This window comes from Euprymna scolopes, chromosome 16 (assembly GCF_053919585.1).
Source record: "Euprymna scolopes isolate OS-2025 chromosome 16, ASM5391958v1, whole genome shotgun sequence".
In the NCBI taxonomy this organism is placed as follows: domain Eukaryota; kingdom Metazoa; phylum Mollusca; class Cephalopoda; order Sepiida; family Sepiolidae; genus Euprymna; species Euprymna scolopes.
This window is the reverse complement of record NC_136497.1, coordinates 59118072-59135947: the sequence shown is the minus strand read 5'-3', so window position 1 is coordinate 59135947 and position 17876 is coordinate 59118072. Positions and strand designations below refer to the sequence as shown.

Genomic DNA, 17876 nt, shown 5'->3' with positions numbered 1-17876 from the left:
AATTTGGAGATTGGCCATAATACAAAGTATTTAAAACAAAACAAACTTTTTTCTATTCTTTTGCACTCTTATGATAAAGAGTACACATACATTAACGTGTTTTGTTGATTACATTACTCACACCGTATTAATTACATGGAAATTTAACTTAAGCTAAAGTACATGTAACTTGAAGACATTACTCATTAATTATGTGACATTCAAGAAAATCTTTCGAAACGTATCCAAAACTAAAATTTTATTTTCATTGTATCTAAAAACTTCTAAGGTGGGCACACACATCTTTATAAACACAAACAATGGGACAAGATTTATTTTGGTGACTCAATTAGCCACAGTATTGTGACTGCTTTGTTGAAAATTTGATTATTTGCCATACTGTGTGCTATTGTACAATATCTAACTGAAATTGTACGTTTTAATTAAACAAGTAAAAAATCATTATGAATGTATCGTCATTTTGTGATAAATGAAAATTATAATGTAACCAATAATTATTAAATTAAATCATAAAATACTGTTACTTCTTGAAAAACTGCACAGAAATAACAAGCACACATTTGACAGTTCATATAAAATCAATTTCAACAGTTATCATTGAATCCTTATTATGACATTTATTAGGTGGGTTTCTATCACTATTTTGTAGCTTTCAACTTTTGAGTGATTATCGAGACTGTAAAGATGATAGTCTCGTGTCCGCCATCTTGTGGTCATTCTAACAAGAACTTGGCATTACTTGTGTTTTCAAACTTAAAACGCTTTAAAATAAGGTAAAACACAAAAAAGAAAAAAAAATTATTCATACAGGTAGAAGAGGAACGTATTCTGCCTTTGGTAACATTTATTATATATTTGTTTCTTTATCACTTTTTCGGTTTGTTGTCTATAGTAATAATGATTCATTAGAGATGGGGGTTTCTTTTTGAAGTAAATCAGTAAAATAAAACTCAGATTTGGACCATAAAACAGAAACACAGTTTGATAATAGGACAACCATTTCATTCACTAGTTTTCACCTTGAATTACTTTACTTTTGATGAACTTAAAACTCATCATTTGAAGAGTGATAATTTTCCTTTAGGATGGAACTATTACTTAGGATCTCTATCCAGTCATGGCTGACGGAACAAGAGCATGCTTACCCCCATGAAATAAATAAGAGGTTCCATTTGAAATTCTGTTCAAATTTCCGAGTTGGACAGAAACATTCCCAAGTTCGACAAGGTAGAAGGTTGGGGGTTACATCGACCGAAATGTTATGAAAATCATACTCAAGATAAGAGCATAGGCTGATGAATCCAAATAATGTTTTGTTTGTATGTAAATTTTATCAAAATTACCCCAAAAGTTAATGCGTTGTCACCCATGTTCTCACTCTGGCTAGTTTGTGATATCATTTTTGATGACAAGATATTGGTTAAATATTCAAAATAGTCACAAAAAGTATTTTTTTATCTGATTTTTTTTTTTGTCTTAAACAAATTTAAGATGAAAAAATCAGACGAAAATATTTTTTGTGATCATTTTGAGATTGAATTTTTTCCCTTCATTTTGCATGATTTAAAAAAAAAGTTAGAATTTCCTTTGTGCTGAAATGTGTTACTCTTTAATTTTGTATGTCATGTGATGCACACAGGTCACATGACTGCATACTCTTTTAAAGATAGGTAAACTGGCTGATATCATTCTTTTAAATAAAAAGTTCTTCCTGGTCAAAGTTTACTTGAGTAACAATAAAACTTATTGCAAGTGTAAATCCTCCATCTAAAATTACTAAAAAAAATCTTTACCGGTGTTTGCACTAGCTCTTTATATAGAAATATTATTCATATATATTCTTCATATAAAATCATAGAATTATGTTAGTAATTTAAGTTTTACTATGTAAATTAACATTTTTGATTACCTAAAGAAAAGAAGAGAAACTACCACTATTGATATTTTATTATAAAGCGGAAGATTTCTTTTTGAATTCATTTTAAGCAACAGAGGTTGTCTGGCTTGTTATTTTTTATTTTATTGATTTTTCGCTTTTTTCAACCCCACTTGAAATTGTTTTGTCTTGGGACTAGAAAATTGCCATTTTTTTTATTCTTTAACTTTTGCATGATACTATGAAAAAAAAATATTTATTCATATATAGATAAATACATATTGATCTTTATTATATAGTATAAGATTTAGTTTTGCAAAGAACTAAGCTGTTAATTAAAAATGACACAAAACAGCAGCTTTAACCAACTTTGAAAAACACAATTTTCTTTTTTTAGCAATCAAATATTTTATATCTAATGGGAATTGTTTTATCATTTAAGTTTTCTTATTTAATGAAAACAAAACAAAAAGCGTATCATTCATGGCGTTGGTAGCATCCCATTTAAAAATGTTTTATGTTTTAAAGGTCATGGCATTTCAGTTTATAATTTCTCTCCAGATTTTTGTCTACTTTTTAATGCTATAATTACTAAGCCTAAAATTGTAAATATTTGGAGTATGATTGGAATTCTCAAATTGCTACCTGTTCTAGTATTTCACATCAAGGTTACAATATAATCCGTGAGTTGATTGGTGTATTTATCGGATAAAGTACCAATTTATTTTCTCTTATGAAACCACATTACTTTAATGAATCTCTGAATTCAATAGAGTTTAATGAGAAGTACATTCACTCATTTTGAATGACTATTAAGTCTGAAGTCTTATATTTTTCATTTTCATAACCATATTTATTTCCTCATCAAGCTCTTCTATTTCCTGTTTACACCTTTTGCAAAACAGATTATGTATCTAATTTTATGAAGAATTTAAGAGAAATGTTCTAACTGAATTTGATGTTAGCTGGGGCGTATAGATCTGCCTTTGTGCACCTACAATGGTTGATATCAACCAAAAGGCATGTCTACCAATCTGTTGTCCAGTTGATCCTCCTCCTCTATGACTATGGCCAATAAGTGATCAATTTGTAGAGATTGAAAATCTTTACTAAAGCATCACTAGCCTAAGCCTCTTGAGCTAGCTATCTCCAAAGGAGGAAGTTTCATGAGAATGTCAAATTCACAACCGGTGCCCAGTTTCTTGCATATCTAGGTCGAGGAAGATGACGACATTACGTTACTGCATTTCTTGTAGGATAGTGTCTACATTCTCCTACATGCAGTGCCTCTAATGATCACACATCTGATATTGACCAGACTCAATATTGCTTAACTTTGGTGATCCAACAAGAACCAGTGTGTAAAAATATGAAAATATAAAGTTTCAATTAAAAAATAAATAACTTATTTGAAAAATATTTGTTTAATGATTCATAAGTTGTCTTGTTCCAGTCATCATATTATTATGAGAAGAGTTACATTATTATAGGTCCTAATAAGGAATAGTTAACAAATTTAAATATATTTTGTATCTTTAATCATTTTGTATCATGTGTAACATTGTAAAATAAGTTGTCTATTTTTGCATAAGTATGTTATAATGTTAAACAGTTAACTTCAATTAATTTAATATTCAAATAATTCAATTAAGTTTAGCAAAAATCCAATACATAATAAAAAAAAAACGAAACTAGACCATCATACAACTAGTTATAAAATATTTTGTGCAATGTTTTTAGTTAGAAAAAAAAAACTGAATTGACTCGACTTATTTCATTTTTTTACAGATTTATTTCACTGTTATTTTATTATTTATTTATTTATTTTTTTTAGCAAAAACGTTTTTTTACTAATGGATTATATCATGACCTGTTTACAAAATGACCCCGAAGTTATTATTTTGCATTGAACACATTTCCAGCAATTAAATTTTTATTTCAATTTCACTATTGTTTCTCCTTAGTAAAATATATATTTTCTTTGCTTTATTTGCACAAATGAGCCACAATACTAGACTTTTCTCTGGAAACTTTAATTCTTGTTGGATAATTTGGAAGCTTCAAAATCACTTTGAAATTCTCTCACGATCACTGTGATGGACCACTTTTTTAAATTTTTTTTTAATGTGATTTTATAAGTTAAAATATCTACTTAGATGAAGTTTTAATTTTAATCATTTTCATTAAATTAATGTATTGGTTAAAAGATACTTTAATACAATTAATATAAATTTTATAAAAATCTTAAGCAAAAAAACAAACAAACAAACAAAAGAAAACTTGTTTTAAATCAACATACTTTTCCTTGAATTGCACACTAATTTCAAATTCACCTTTGTTTCTCCTTTTTGAAATAAAAACTAAAGTCTTTTCAGTGAAGCTGAGTAGTTACAATTCTTGATAAATTAAATATATCTTATATTTTTAATAAAAGGAATTTTTGTATGTGTGAGTTCATTGCCTATGAACTCTGAAACAGCTGGAGGGGACTTTTTTTTTTTAATTTCACATGCAGGTATTTGATGCGTCTGGGAGTGTTCCTTTGTAGGCTTTGTGTTGGACTGCCTCTGAGAAGTATTGATAATCAAAAAATAGGATTAAAGAAGGAAGTTTGATTTTGACCAAAGTTAATACTTTTGTTACAACCTAACATCACAAATGCATTTGAGAAGTTTTATCACTGCACAAGCAGAAGGCCTGCCATTTAAAATCAACTGTAGATTCTTTTATTAGACAGAGGTACATTCGAAATGAATGTTGTTTTTTAGAGCACAATTTAACCATGATACTTGACTTTTTGCATCTTAAACTAAGTGAAGACATTATTTACAGATAGTTTTATAAAATCAACCGTAGGTTCTCTACAGTGCAATTTAGTCTACAATGTATTGTGGATTAAGTCACTGCAGGGAGACATGTGAAGCCTCGTCCTGGTACACCGTGGTGAGTCCCCAACTAGAGCAGGCAATCAATCTATTTGATAAAAAAAATGGGATGACAATAAAAGTATGGGAGGGTGGAACATTTGTTGATTCTCATTCAATCTTAGACAACGTTGGACCTCCCTGCTATATATTATATATATATATATATATATATATATATATATATATATATATAAAATTTCTTTTTCAAATTATAACAGTAATTTGTTCAATATTATGAATTAGATTGATTATAACCTCATACTTGTTAATCATTAAATTAGGCAAGACCAGTTCTTTTTCTATGCCAGGAAAATAATTTTTTTAACCATAAACATTTGTGCTATTCATAGCCGATCTCTGAATCGCATTACATTGATATCAACCCTCTTATATCAACACTCGTTGATTTTGGATACAACAAAACATCTTTGCTATCAGATACTTCTTCTTCCTGCTTAGATTTTAAATATAAAAAAATCTTACAATAAATAGAAAAAAAAAAATCTTGTGCATATCTTATGTGCGTGCTGCAATTCGATGGTAGATTGGTCTGAGACGCAGAACTCTAATGGCTTTCTCAATAATAAGAAAAAGTTTCTCTAATTTTATAACTTTTTTCTCTATTGATGAAAGTATTACATGTTGTGAATGAATTTTTGACTATTGATGATAATCTGATTTCTGATATTTGATTAATATTTCGCTTGAGAAAAATTGAAAATATGAATATTTTTATTTAAAAAAAAATTAATGAAGCCTTCTCTCCTTCCTTTCTCTTCCCACACTTTTCTGTCCCTATATTTAATTTAATATTTTTCTTTATGGTTTGTTTCAGTAACTTCTATTTTTTTTTTTTTTTAAATGTCTTTAAATCATTCTGTTATTACACAGATAAAAAGTAAAAATATATTTGGAGTAAAGTGCCTTTAAAAATTGCTGTGTCCATGCGGCTAAAAGTTATAACCCGTTTACTTGGAATGAGTACTTTATACCTAATTGATAGTTGAATATGAGATTTGTGTTCATTTTTGCATTCAATTCTAATCCTTCTTAATCCCTAACTGTGCATCGAATAGATACAATAATATTTTGTTGCACCTTATAACAAAGGTTCATACAAAATTTCAACCAGCTCAGACCAGTAGTTTCTGGAAAAAAGTAGAATGAGTGAATGAACAGACTGGTGTGTGTGTATATATATATATATATATATATATATATATATATATATATATATATATATACACACACACAGACTAGCCTAGGTGCCCAGTATTGCCCGGGTGTTTGGAGGTGTGTGTTGAGCAAAAAAAAAAAAAAAAATGTAGTAGACAGGGCAGGCAGGTTCGAACTCGTGACGCGACAGTGGAAAAGAAAGTGGAGGTGTGTGTAAGGGTGTTGGTTGAGAAAAAAAAAAGTGGAGCAGGCAGGCTGGCTTGAACCTATACCACGAAGGAGGGAAAGAAAGTGATTAAAAAATTAACATGACATGTTAGCTGTTGTGCCCATCGCTAAACTGGAAGTGATGTAGGTTTAAATTAAGGCTAGACAATCGAAAAGAGGCAATGACTTTCGAAAATATTGGCAAAAAAAATTATCCCTTTTTGCAGAAAATTTCCCAGTTGAGGGTGAAGGAATTAATGTTTTGGGCCAATTTTTCGATATTTGGGGTCTGAAGGTCGAGCTTCAAAATGATACCAATCTTGTGAAAATCCACCGCCTATCTCAAAAGGTTTTGCAAGACATACATACATACATTCATTCATTCATTCATTTAAACAGACAGGTGAGATTTATATTATAGACTAGTGGGGGTACCCGGCATTGCTTCAGTGCTTGGAGGTGTAAAAGAAAAAAAGTGTTAGTAGTAGGGAGAGAGGCTCGAACTCGTGATACGAAGGTGGAAAAGAAAGTGAAAGAAAACGTGATATTTTACCGCTACACTACAAAGCCATAGGAAGTGAAAAGCGTTCAAATTTAGCGATGTCAATGAAAAAGTTGACTTGCTAAGTGAATACACAGGTGCAGAAATGAACGTTGGCTGAAGGCCAGTTCAGCTTTCCGCTGTTTCATTTATTTGTTTCCCCACGATGTTGAGGAAAACCAGCTCCCCATAAAAAGGGAGTGTTGAAATGAATAGCAATTGTCTGATATGAGGGGTTTTCACCGCATTGATCAAAGCTAATTGCTTTATGGATGTTCTGGCACAAAAGACCAGGAAGCTGTCTTGGCTTTCACTTTTATACGAAAAACATGAACAAACACGTAAGAGGATGGAATAGCGTGAATTTTATAAAAATCGATCAAAATAGACAACATCCCTTCACAAATCGTAGATATTATAATCTAGGGAGTATATAAAAAGTTCTAATACCCCCCCATGCCTTGGACATACGAAAATGCGCGCGCCAGTTTTGTCTTTTATATATATATAGATGATTATCCAGGTGCAAGAGGACACAAATGAAGAGAAATATAATATAGATATGGGTCTAGCTAGTTTATATAATAATACTGTCGTTAGCTAATGCTTATGTAATACTGTTAGTGGAGAGTTTCTCTGCTCAGTAAGCAAAAAGAGAGTTGAAAGCAACTCAATATTTTTTCGTGGTACTTGTAAGCATTACATGCATAAATCCAGTGGAATTATAATTGTTGAGAGATGATAACGTGTGTGTGTGTAAAAGACAATGAAAACTTGTAGATGGAGAAAGTATATTCAAACAGCAATGCTACTGAGGGTTGTTCAGAAGTTTTAAAGTAGGTGGTACCGTTCAGGTGCAGGGAGCCGGTGCTTGTGTGATTGCAAGAGTTGTGAGTGAATGGCGTAAGTTCAGAGAGCTTGTGTCATTTCTAACCAGCAAAGTATTAGACTGTTGACTATGGGAAGAGTCTATCGGACATGTATATGCAGTATAATGATGTATGGGCATGAAACCTGGCCAGTGAGGGTTGAAAATATGTGTAGCATGGAGTGGAATAATATGAGAATTATATAGTGGATGTGTAATGCGAATCTTAAAGATAGGCTTAGATCTGGTGACCTCAGAGGAAGGTTAAATCTGGACAGTGTAGAGAGATTAGTGTAAAACAGGAGACTTTGTTGGTATAGATGTGCTATTAAACATTGAACAGGTGAGGGAGCAGTCAGTGACAGGAAGGACAATGAATACATGGAAGTAATAAAAATGGATTTAAAAGAAAGGATAAATGCAGACCTGATCAAAGAAAAATTAACTTTGAAGTCAATTTTTATTTAAAAAAAAAAAAAGAAAAAAAAATGCTGTTCAACACATGCCAGCATGTAAAACAAATGTTAAACTGACTTTTATAATGATGACTGTTTTCACTACTTCGTTTGGTATATTAACTGTTGAATTACTATCAGGCTGCCCGGCGTTGCCCAGTCGTAAAATATGCATAAATATTATATTTTAATTCATACAGAAACCGAAACAATGCATGCGAGCATTGTTTTTTTCTAATCAGTTGACTTTTTGTAAGCAAAAACAAAAAATACTCGAGAACCTTTAAAAAAGTGTTTTGAACCTACTTATTCTTAACATAATTAATCTACCATGTAAACAGTTTACGCATGCATATTCGTGAAACAGTTAACAAACAGATAAAAATTCAACAACCTTCACATAAAATTTTTTCAATTTTGACAACTTGGCGACCCCCCCTTTTTTTTCCAAATGAATCCAGATTAAACAGGTTTTCACATGTCTGAATATCCTATATACAAAATTTCAAGTATGTAGATCAAAAATTCGTTGAGTATATAGGTGGTGAATTGTCCTCACACACACACACTTTTATAGATGAAGGATGCAGTTAATTTACATTATTCCTTGTTATACCTGTATTTATCATTTTGATAATTTTTCATATTCTTTTTTTTTATTTTTATTTTTTCTTTATAACAATTTAATTTTGGATACCTTCCAAATTTAAAAAATTTCTTTCTTTTCTTTTTTAACAGATCAATTCCATGCTAGTGCTTCGGAAGCAGTCATCATAATGTAGGATCTTATTACTGGAGTACCACAGTTTTTTTGTTACAGATAAAGTGGACATATAATTGTTGTTGTTGTTGTGTCAGACACCACACTGCTGCTGGTGGAGGAGGAGGACAACAACAACAACAACAGGCCCCCCACCCCCCCCGGCATTTGTCCGAACTATTGGCAGGCTGGGTATCTCTTCCTCCAGCTTCAGGATGTGTACGAATTGTGCGCTGGTACCGGACCCACTCCTTCGTCACACCTCCATCGCCACCACCAATTCCATCATATGTTCTGATTTGTCTACAGTCGACGCTGACACTGCTTCTTGCACAAACACAGATTCCACAAGAGATTCAGACCTTCCCAGCTCGGTGCTGCCGGTCATCTCTGTGCACTATTGCCCGTTCAGTTGCCCTGTGTTTGTCTCCGTACTGCCTGTGGCAACACAAATCACCTGCTGATTAGCCGCACAGCAATGTAAGTTTTTATTCGCTTTATTCTTCTCATTATTCCTCTTCATTTATCATTTTCTGTGTGCAATCATATCAAATGTAAATCCATCTTTTTATATAGACACCACATCCTAAACAATGAATTATCTTTACTGTTTCAGATATCATTATCTTAATCATTTTTATTTTCTCTTAGTTCAATTTGGTATGCCGTTTACCATATATACTCGTGTATAAGATAACCATTAATCTTTGTTTCTCTGAAGTTTGGTGCGTGTGTTAGACATGACATTCACCCTAGACGGAATGAGTTGGCTCATCCGAACGAGGAAGTGTTGAAGAAAGATCGAATCCACAAGTAATCTCTAGTCACATGTACATTTTGGCTAGGGGAGATGATACATTAGGTTTTGCAGTTCTTGCAGGGAGGTGTCAAAGTTCTTCAAAATACTAGTAGCACCTGGTATTCCAAAATGATCACTCCTGATACTGACTAGGTTCAACATTGCTTAATGTTGGTGGTCTACAAAGAACCAGCATTGGCATGCCGGTTCTTTAACTATGGCAAAAAATTATCAAGAATCGTAGGGACCTAAATTCAAACTAAATACAGTACACATTTGGTTCCCTAAACCTAGCACCTGTATTCCAAAATTAATAATGATTAATTCGTCTAAGAGTGAACCCTATGGAACAAAATAAATAGGTAACCAAATGTGTATTGTATTTAGTTTGAATTTAGGTACTTACGATTGTTGTTAATTTTTTGCCATAGTTATTGTACATAAGTCAATAAGTACTTCTCAAATTTCAATTTCTTTGAAGCATTTTAAAGGATTATTAAGGGGCATAATATTGTTTTAATATCCCATCTGAAAATTTAATATATCAGATATGCATAGAATTTAATTCATCATTAGACACCAATTAATATCTACTGAATTTCAATATTTTATTAAAAACCTCTTAAGCTTAACCCTAAAATTTTATACATATTCTTGAATCAAAATCATGGAATGGATTTTGATCAAAATTGGGGGAGGGGGTTAACATAGGGTTTATTTAGTATTGTCTGAATTTTAATTTTCATAATGATACATAAAATTGGTACCAAACTGTTCTGTTAGGAGAATTAATTTTACACTTTCTGGGATAGGTATTTTCATAATTTTATAATATGCACTATGTAGATCAATTTTCTGGTTTTGGGGTGTTAATTGCTCAGATGTGTTTCTAATTTAGTGAACTCATATTGATGCTTCTCTGCACAGCATTGTTTCTATGAGTATTTGATTCATTTTGGTCCATTCTTTACACAGAAGAAAATCATTGTCGCTAGTGGGGATGATGGGCTTTCGAATAGTTAAGAAACCTATTTTTCTTTCTGAAAAGCTTGTATGGCTGATTTCTTAATTCTAGATGCAAGGCTGGAAAATGTGTCACTCCACCCTTCCTTTATCTTTTTGGTTATATTCTGTCTTTTTCAAATTTTAATGGTTCTTCTTCAAACAGTATGTTGTTTTTCTGTCATTTTCAGGGAATTATGATTTATATTATCTGAGATATTTTTAAGAAATGTCTCTTTGGATGGATCATTTTATCACCACAAGAACCATTGAGATAAAGTTTGTCTCGTATTTCAGTTCCATCAAATTAGCTTCATTTCTATGTGAACAATATGATCCAACCATCTCAAGTAATAGTTGATCATTGTCATCTTTATGTGTGTTAGCCATGAGTATATCTCTAATAAAAAAAAAAATGTAAATTTGACTGGTTTGGGTCTGTTGTCATTGGTTTCTCCAACTCTTTCTAGAATCAAGTATTTAGAAGAGGGGCTTTATGATAGTTTCCACCATTTATATAGAAACTAGCGCAATGAACTGACAGAATTTGAACCTGGCATACCTAAGTCGTCGATCCACTTTGGTATTAATTTCACTACTGCCACTAGCCACATCTCTATTATAAACAACGGATGTTATATTTTTCGACCGTTTGTTATTCCAGTTTTTATCGCATCATATGTTGCTGAACAGACCAGAAATTGAATTATAATGTCAAATATTGAAGGGACTTTTATTATTTGTGTTACATCTGTAGTTTGTAATGTCTGTATTGGTAGAAAAGATAAGTAGTTTATTTATTAACTGTGTTTGTATGTTGTCAACAAAACTAATACTCCTCTATCAGCTGGACCTCTAATCTCATATATACACGAGCATATATGGTACACAAAATTTTTTCACTTTGTAAAAACTTTTGGTGATTGATTATAATTTGACTGAATTTTAAATTGTGCTAAATCGGTATTTGATGCTTCATCTTTAAGAACCAATTGCAGTTATTGTTCTAATATTTTGGCTAAAAGCAAGTTGATAACTATTATAGATCTGGCAGGCTTGCAACCCATAACTTAGAGCAGGAAGCATGATAATCGTATCACTAGGGTAAATCAGTATTTTCTTCATCTTATGTAAAACAAAACAAATACCTATAAATGTGAGAGAAGAAAGTTTACATAAATTTATCAAAATTGTTCTTTTGTTATATCTATTACTAATGGAGATTTCGTATCTGTCTCTAAAGTCAAAAATATACTATTACTTCTCTCTCTCTCTCTCATCTATATATGTATATATATATATATATACTATTGTGGATAATGGAAGAGTCCTTTAACTCTCAGTTGTCACAGGGTGCTGTATTATTTCATTTAGTGTGTCTTTAGCAAGAATAGCCTGGCGGTACCTATCCCTCTCTAGGCTTCAGAGCACATACAGCACCGGGTATTATCACATGGTCACCCATTTTAGTACTGATCAGGCTCAATGTTGCTTAACTTCTATGATATAAAGAGAATCAGTGTGTTAATGTGATTATGCTGATATACTATTGTACTATCTTTCATTGCTCAATTTAGGAGCTGCAGATTAGTATCTGTATATGAGACCATCCTCCCAAGCCTTACTTCCTCCTTGAGAGTATAGTGCATGTTTTGTGATCATGATACCATCCCATCTAGGGTATACTTTCTCCTAACATATATTTTGATTTTGTTGATGAACAATTTTGTAAAATGTTGGGCTTGTTTTCTCATTTTATTGGACAATTTTAATTTTCAATATTTAATTAATTTATACAAATAAATCGACTCTCTTCTTTTTAGAAGAGTGTTTTCCACTTGTGGTGAATATAGTGATTATGTGCATTCAGTTTTCTATCAGAGTGAAAATTTTGTTCTTTCTTTGTAGATTTGCGTTCATGAAAATACATCAATAATTGTTAAAGTCATACTAGGGCTATGATAACAGAATATTTTTTTCATTGTTTTGACTCCCAAGTATATATCTGACACAGTTAATCAACCGAGAACCACGTCACTCTATATAAAAGCCTATAAGATATCAACAGATACACACTGGAGAGTCAAAACAATGAAAAGAATATGCTGTTGCCTTAGCCCTAGTAATTACCAACAAGTACACTAAATAATATTAGTAGTAATTTAGTTTTCCACGTGCTCATCTCTAATAGTGGATCTGAGTGCATTGCTGCCTGTCCTCTTATGGGTATCACCTTGCTTAAAATAAATTTCACTTAAAAACATAGTATACTCTGACCTGGTTGCTGTTATATATCCAATGGTATTGATTGTGTGAAAATCACCAATGGCAGACGAAAACGTAGGCTTCTCAAAATTGCATGTTAAACCTATTGAGTATTTGATCCTTTTTTCTTTTGTTTTTTAAACAAATCAAATTTTATTACTTTTGCTTTAAACAAAATGCAAAATAAAATTTATTGATAAGCAAAAAAAAAAAAAAAAAATGATATTGATAAAAAATCAAACTTGATTTAAGTACACTATAATTTTTAACCGTAAACACTTTGAATTTATATTAACAAAAAATATATTTTCCAATTTATGCTTTTAGTTTCGTTTTCTTTTGATTTGATTTGCACAAGTTTGTTTTTGTTTTTTTCTTTGACATATTGTTTGTGTGTCTGAAGTAATAATTTATTATTTCTAGAAACAATTTTTTTTAAATAACTTTAGTTTTTTTTGTATACTAACAGTTTGAAAAGGTTTATTAACCAGAAATGTTAGCATAGAATTGATTATATATTATGTTTCATTTTAATTTTTTTTTAGGAAGATTATTTTTAAAAAATTTCTTTCTTTTTTTTTCAAAATTACTTTGCCCAAAATATCAACAAAATAAAACCAATTTGCTTGAATGTGCATAGATTGTTTCTTTTTCTTTTTTTCTTTGCATTTCATTATATCTAATTAAATTTATAAACAATAATTGGTACTTTTGAACTTTCTTGACTGGAGCGTTTCCATTAATTTGGGTTTTTGTATTGCCTATTACCTTGGTGTTACATTATTTCAATTACTTTAAAAAGTAAGATCGCAATGGGAAATACTTATTTGATGAAATATATTTTTATTTTATTTATTTATTTATTTTTTTGAAGGAGGCATTAAAAATTAAAATTAAACTTTAAGAAATGATATGTGGATACATGGGATCAATCTCGTATATTAATTTAATATAAATGATCTGCCATTTCTGGGCCATTCTAGCGTTGTAGAACAGTTATTTTTCTTTTTTACCATTGCGCTCAAGTTCAAAGATTAGATTAAAATTCTATAATGAATATTAAAAAATAATTTATAGAGAAGAAAGAATGCTTTTTTTGGGGGGTGGGTGAAATGCAGCTATATCACTGCAAATTTTATTGAAAGTGTTCACGAAATTGGCTTAACATTGGTAAAAAATAGACAATACAAAACGGAAAATAACCAAAATGAAATTACTCCAGTCAAGAAAATTCAATACCCAATAATTGTCCATCTAAGTTCTGTCTTTGTAAATATACTCTCAACTTAAGCCCTCTCCCCTGTCAATATTATGAAATTATGATAGAGAGACACTTCTTAATGCTATTTCTAAAATACTTCTTTTAAAAATATGATCTTAGCTGTCAGCTGTGTCTTTGCTATGTGAGTTAATGTTTATTTACCTCCACTGGAAAAGAAAATCTGTACTGGTGTATTTAAATAGGACCTAATTTCTGAATTCGGAAAATTTAGGTCACATGATATTAGTTTAGACGGTGTACACTCAAAAAATTGTCACCTTGCCTGAAATTACCATGCACTTTTATCAATAGATTTTAAAAAGAACAGAAAGCAATTGAAATTATAATGACAAAATTCTTTTTTAATAATCCCTTTTTAAACAAACCATGTAAAAAAAACAAAACAAAAAAAACTTTAATTAAATGTAACTTTATTTGATTTTGTTTGTGTATTAAAAATCCGTTTCAACGAATTTACTTTAATAATTTTAGTTTTGTTCATTTTGTCTAGAAGTACTTACAGTTTCACATTTTGATAATTTTTTTTTTCCAGAAAGAAAAGAAACATCTTTTCATTAAATTAACCTTGTACTATTAAATTTATAAACAAAACATTTTTTTCTTTTCTTTTAATTGGTTCTTTTATCTTTTGTAAATTTGTGAAATTATTTAGCTTAAAATTAAACTTTTTTTTTTTTTTTTTTTTAATTAATCTATTGTTAAAGTCCCTTAGTAATTTCAGACGAAGGGACTTTTATTTTTTAAACACCATCACCAATATCACGTGACCTAAATTTTCCAAGGCCAGAAATTTGGTACTGCTCAAATACACCAGCAGCTGAAAATCAATCAGAAAATAAATTGATGTATGGGTTTATAATTTTTGTTGGATGATTTCGATTTTATGTTTTTATGTTGACTTAGATTTAAAACAAGAACGGATATTTTAAAGATATTTTTTATTCAGACTGAAAGGCTGTTTCAAACTTGAGCATAACTGAACAGATCTGATAACATGTAGCGATGCTTGGACATCTTTACAATAAGATGCATTTATTCAATCGGCATGTTTAAATTATTTTTTTTAAAACCCTAAACAAGATATGCATATTGAAATTGAAGCATAAGGAACTATCAATTTATAGAGGGAACAACCTAAGCGGCAAGTTGGACAACAAGATGTTTGTTCACATTGTTTAGATTTTTGCGTGTTGGTGTGGTTGGGGAAACAGAAAGCAGGAAAGGAAATTCCAAGAGAAAGAATCTATTAAAAAGTTTTCCAGCCTCTGGGAACCTCTATAGTGAAAGGGGTGGAATTTTGCTAATCAGGAGTATTTTCATTGAGGGGATACAAGGGTGGTAAGTTAATTGAAGCACATTCTATGGAAGAACTTGTAAAACAAGCACAGGGATGCAATACTGCAGTGATGCGACACGGCAGACAGTGCAGGACCTATTAGGTTAGAAATACTTTTTTTTACATTCTGTTCAAGGCCTTGAGTTTTGAGCTTTGTCTTGCAAAGGCGTTATTTCTATTATTACTTTGGAAAGGCATTGAAAATATGGAAAATGTCTTGAAAAGGGCTTGAAAATTGTATTCTTTATATTCAGTAAAAATTTGTCATAATATTAAAAATAAAATCGAAATACTATTAAAATATTTTTTAAATATTAAAAATAAAATCGAAATAAATACATTCTTCTGAAATTGCACTGTATTATTATTTCTGGTATTATCGATATAAGAGTTAAAAATTTAAATCTGTATGGATTAAACAAATATAAAAAATGTTATGATAGATGTGTAATGCAGGTCTTAAAGAGATCTTGGACCTGATGACCTCAGAGAAATATCAAATCTGGATAGTAGAGGAAGATGTGTGCAGAATGGGAAATTTTGTTGATGTGGTCACGTTGAAAAAAAAATGGTTGAGAGTTCTTGGGTTAGAAAATGTAGAACAATTGAGTACAGGGTTAGTTGGCCGGAGTAGACCAAGAAAAACATGGGAGAAAGTGATAAGAATAGACTTGAGAGAAAGAGGGATAAAGTCATGGCCAGAGATAAGTTAGTTTAAAAGTTAATTCCTAAAAGCTGTTCAACACGTACCAACATGTGAAAGATATTAAACCGAGTATGATGAATCAAAATGATTTTCTAGCTCAATTGTCAGTTGTTAATATTTAAATGATAGACAAAGTTTATTCTAAAATCTTAAACAACATTGCAAACAGATTTCATGTTTTCTAATGAGATCATTTAAACTTTTGTTTTTACATTCAACAAATTCACTCTGTCGAGTTAGAATTTGGTAGTTAGAAAAAAAACAAAAAAAAATTTATAATAGTAAATTAAATTCATACAAATTTTACATTATATGACTTTTTGGGCCGGCTTTATTCTGTTACTGGCATTGGTTTACCCATTTTGTTTTTTCTAAAATTAGGTACTTTTGGGAAGCACTGAATAAAAGTTATCAATATTAATAAGTAAAAGTAGTGCTATGGAACTGACTAGAATTGAACCTGGCACACCTGTCATTGTTATCCATTTCACCATCACCTCCTCCCAACTTTATAATAATAGCACAATTATAAAACTAAATTTAGTTTGAAGTCCGTATAACATTTTTGGAATATAAATTAAAACTTGTTTCACTTGAAAATCATTTCCACGAGAATGTTGCTCTTGGAATATCATCCGATTTTCTGAGATTTACGCCTATTTTTTTTTTTTTTTAACCTATGTCAAAGAAGTTATGTTTTCTATCAAATTTTTTTTGTGCACAGTCTTATGTCCACTTCACTTGACCAATTGTTACCGAACTTGGTCAGGATACCTGTCATGGTCTAATTAAGAACTGATTTAATTTGAGGATATGTGTCAAAGATCAAGGTAACAGAAAATGGAGAAAGTCACAGTTTTGGCATTGAGTCATTATATAGATTTATTACTTAGCCCATATGATAACCAATGAAGTTCCACATGTTATTTGACCTTAAACCATGACCTTGAAAAGTTCAAGCATGGTCAAAATTTTAATGCAGTGAGAGTTTCTAATTTCTCCAAATTCCATGCATGGATCTTATGCTCTTAACTGTAACTACCAATACACAATTTTAGTCTGATTAGATAGATAATCTTTGAGTTATTAGCATTTCCATGGCATAACTCCAGAAATACTTTATATGATATGGCGAAGTAAGGCCCAAATAAGACTGACTCATCCTTACCTTGTCAGTAAGAGGTATGTAATCTCATGATTGACTTATGTCTCATTTTTTGTTTAATTAAAATGATTCGTGAATGTAAAATTAATTTTGTATACGGTGCAAAATATAATCCATATGTGCTAAAGATAGAATCTTTCATGATGAGATCGTATAAATTTCAACAATATGTCAGAAAGTATTGACGTTAATCTATATCTCAAAGTTAATGGAAACATAACTTCATCTACGTATGAACAACAAAAGAATAAAAAATGTTGGAATTTAAAAGAATTTAAAGTCAATTTGTCTAAACATGATATTGATTAAATCTGGATTACTAGCAATTTTGTTAAAGTTATTTCATCATTATTTTGATTTCCATCTTCAAATTGGCAGATGATTAACTTCGAGTTAGACTGAACAACAATTCCGTTTACGAGATATTTTTAATGTTTTCTCAATTTTCTAGAACATTTTTTCCAAAGTTTCTATAATTAGTTAAATCTTTCATTGACGAATATAACACTGA

General features: G+C 30.7%; 1 protein-coding gene across 33 annotated transcripts in view; it reads left to right on the top strand.

The window, feature by feature from the left end:
* LOC145295993 (transmembrane and coiled-coil domains protein 1-like) overlaps positions 1-17876 on the top strand; it is a 436429-nt gene that overhangs the window by 164811 nt on the left and 253742 nt on the right. For all 33 annotated transcript variants that reach the window (XM_080141999.1, XM_080141989.1, XM_080141996.1 and 30 more), the window contains exon 3: positions 8789-9290. In XM_080141999.1, coding sequence (XP_079998125.1) covers positions 9289-9290 — 2 coding nt within the window. In that variant the 5' untranslated portion in view covers positions 8789-9288. The remainder of the gene's footprint in view (positions 1-8788; positions 9291-17876) is intronic.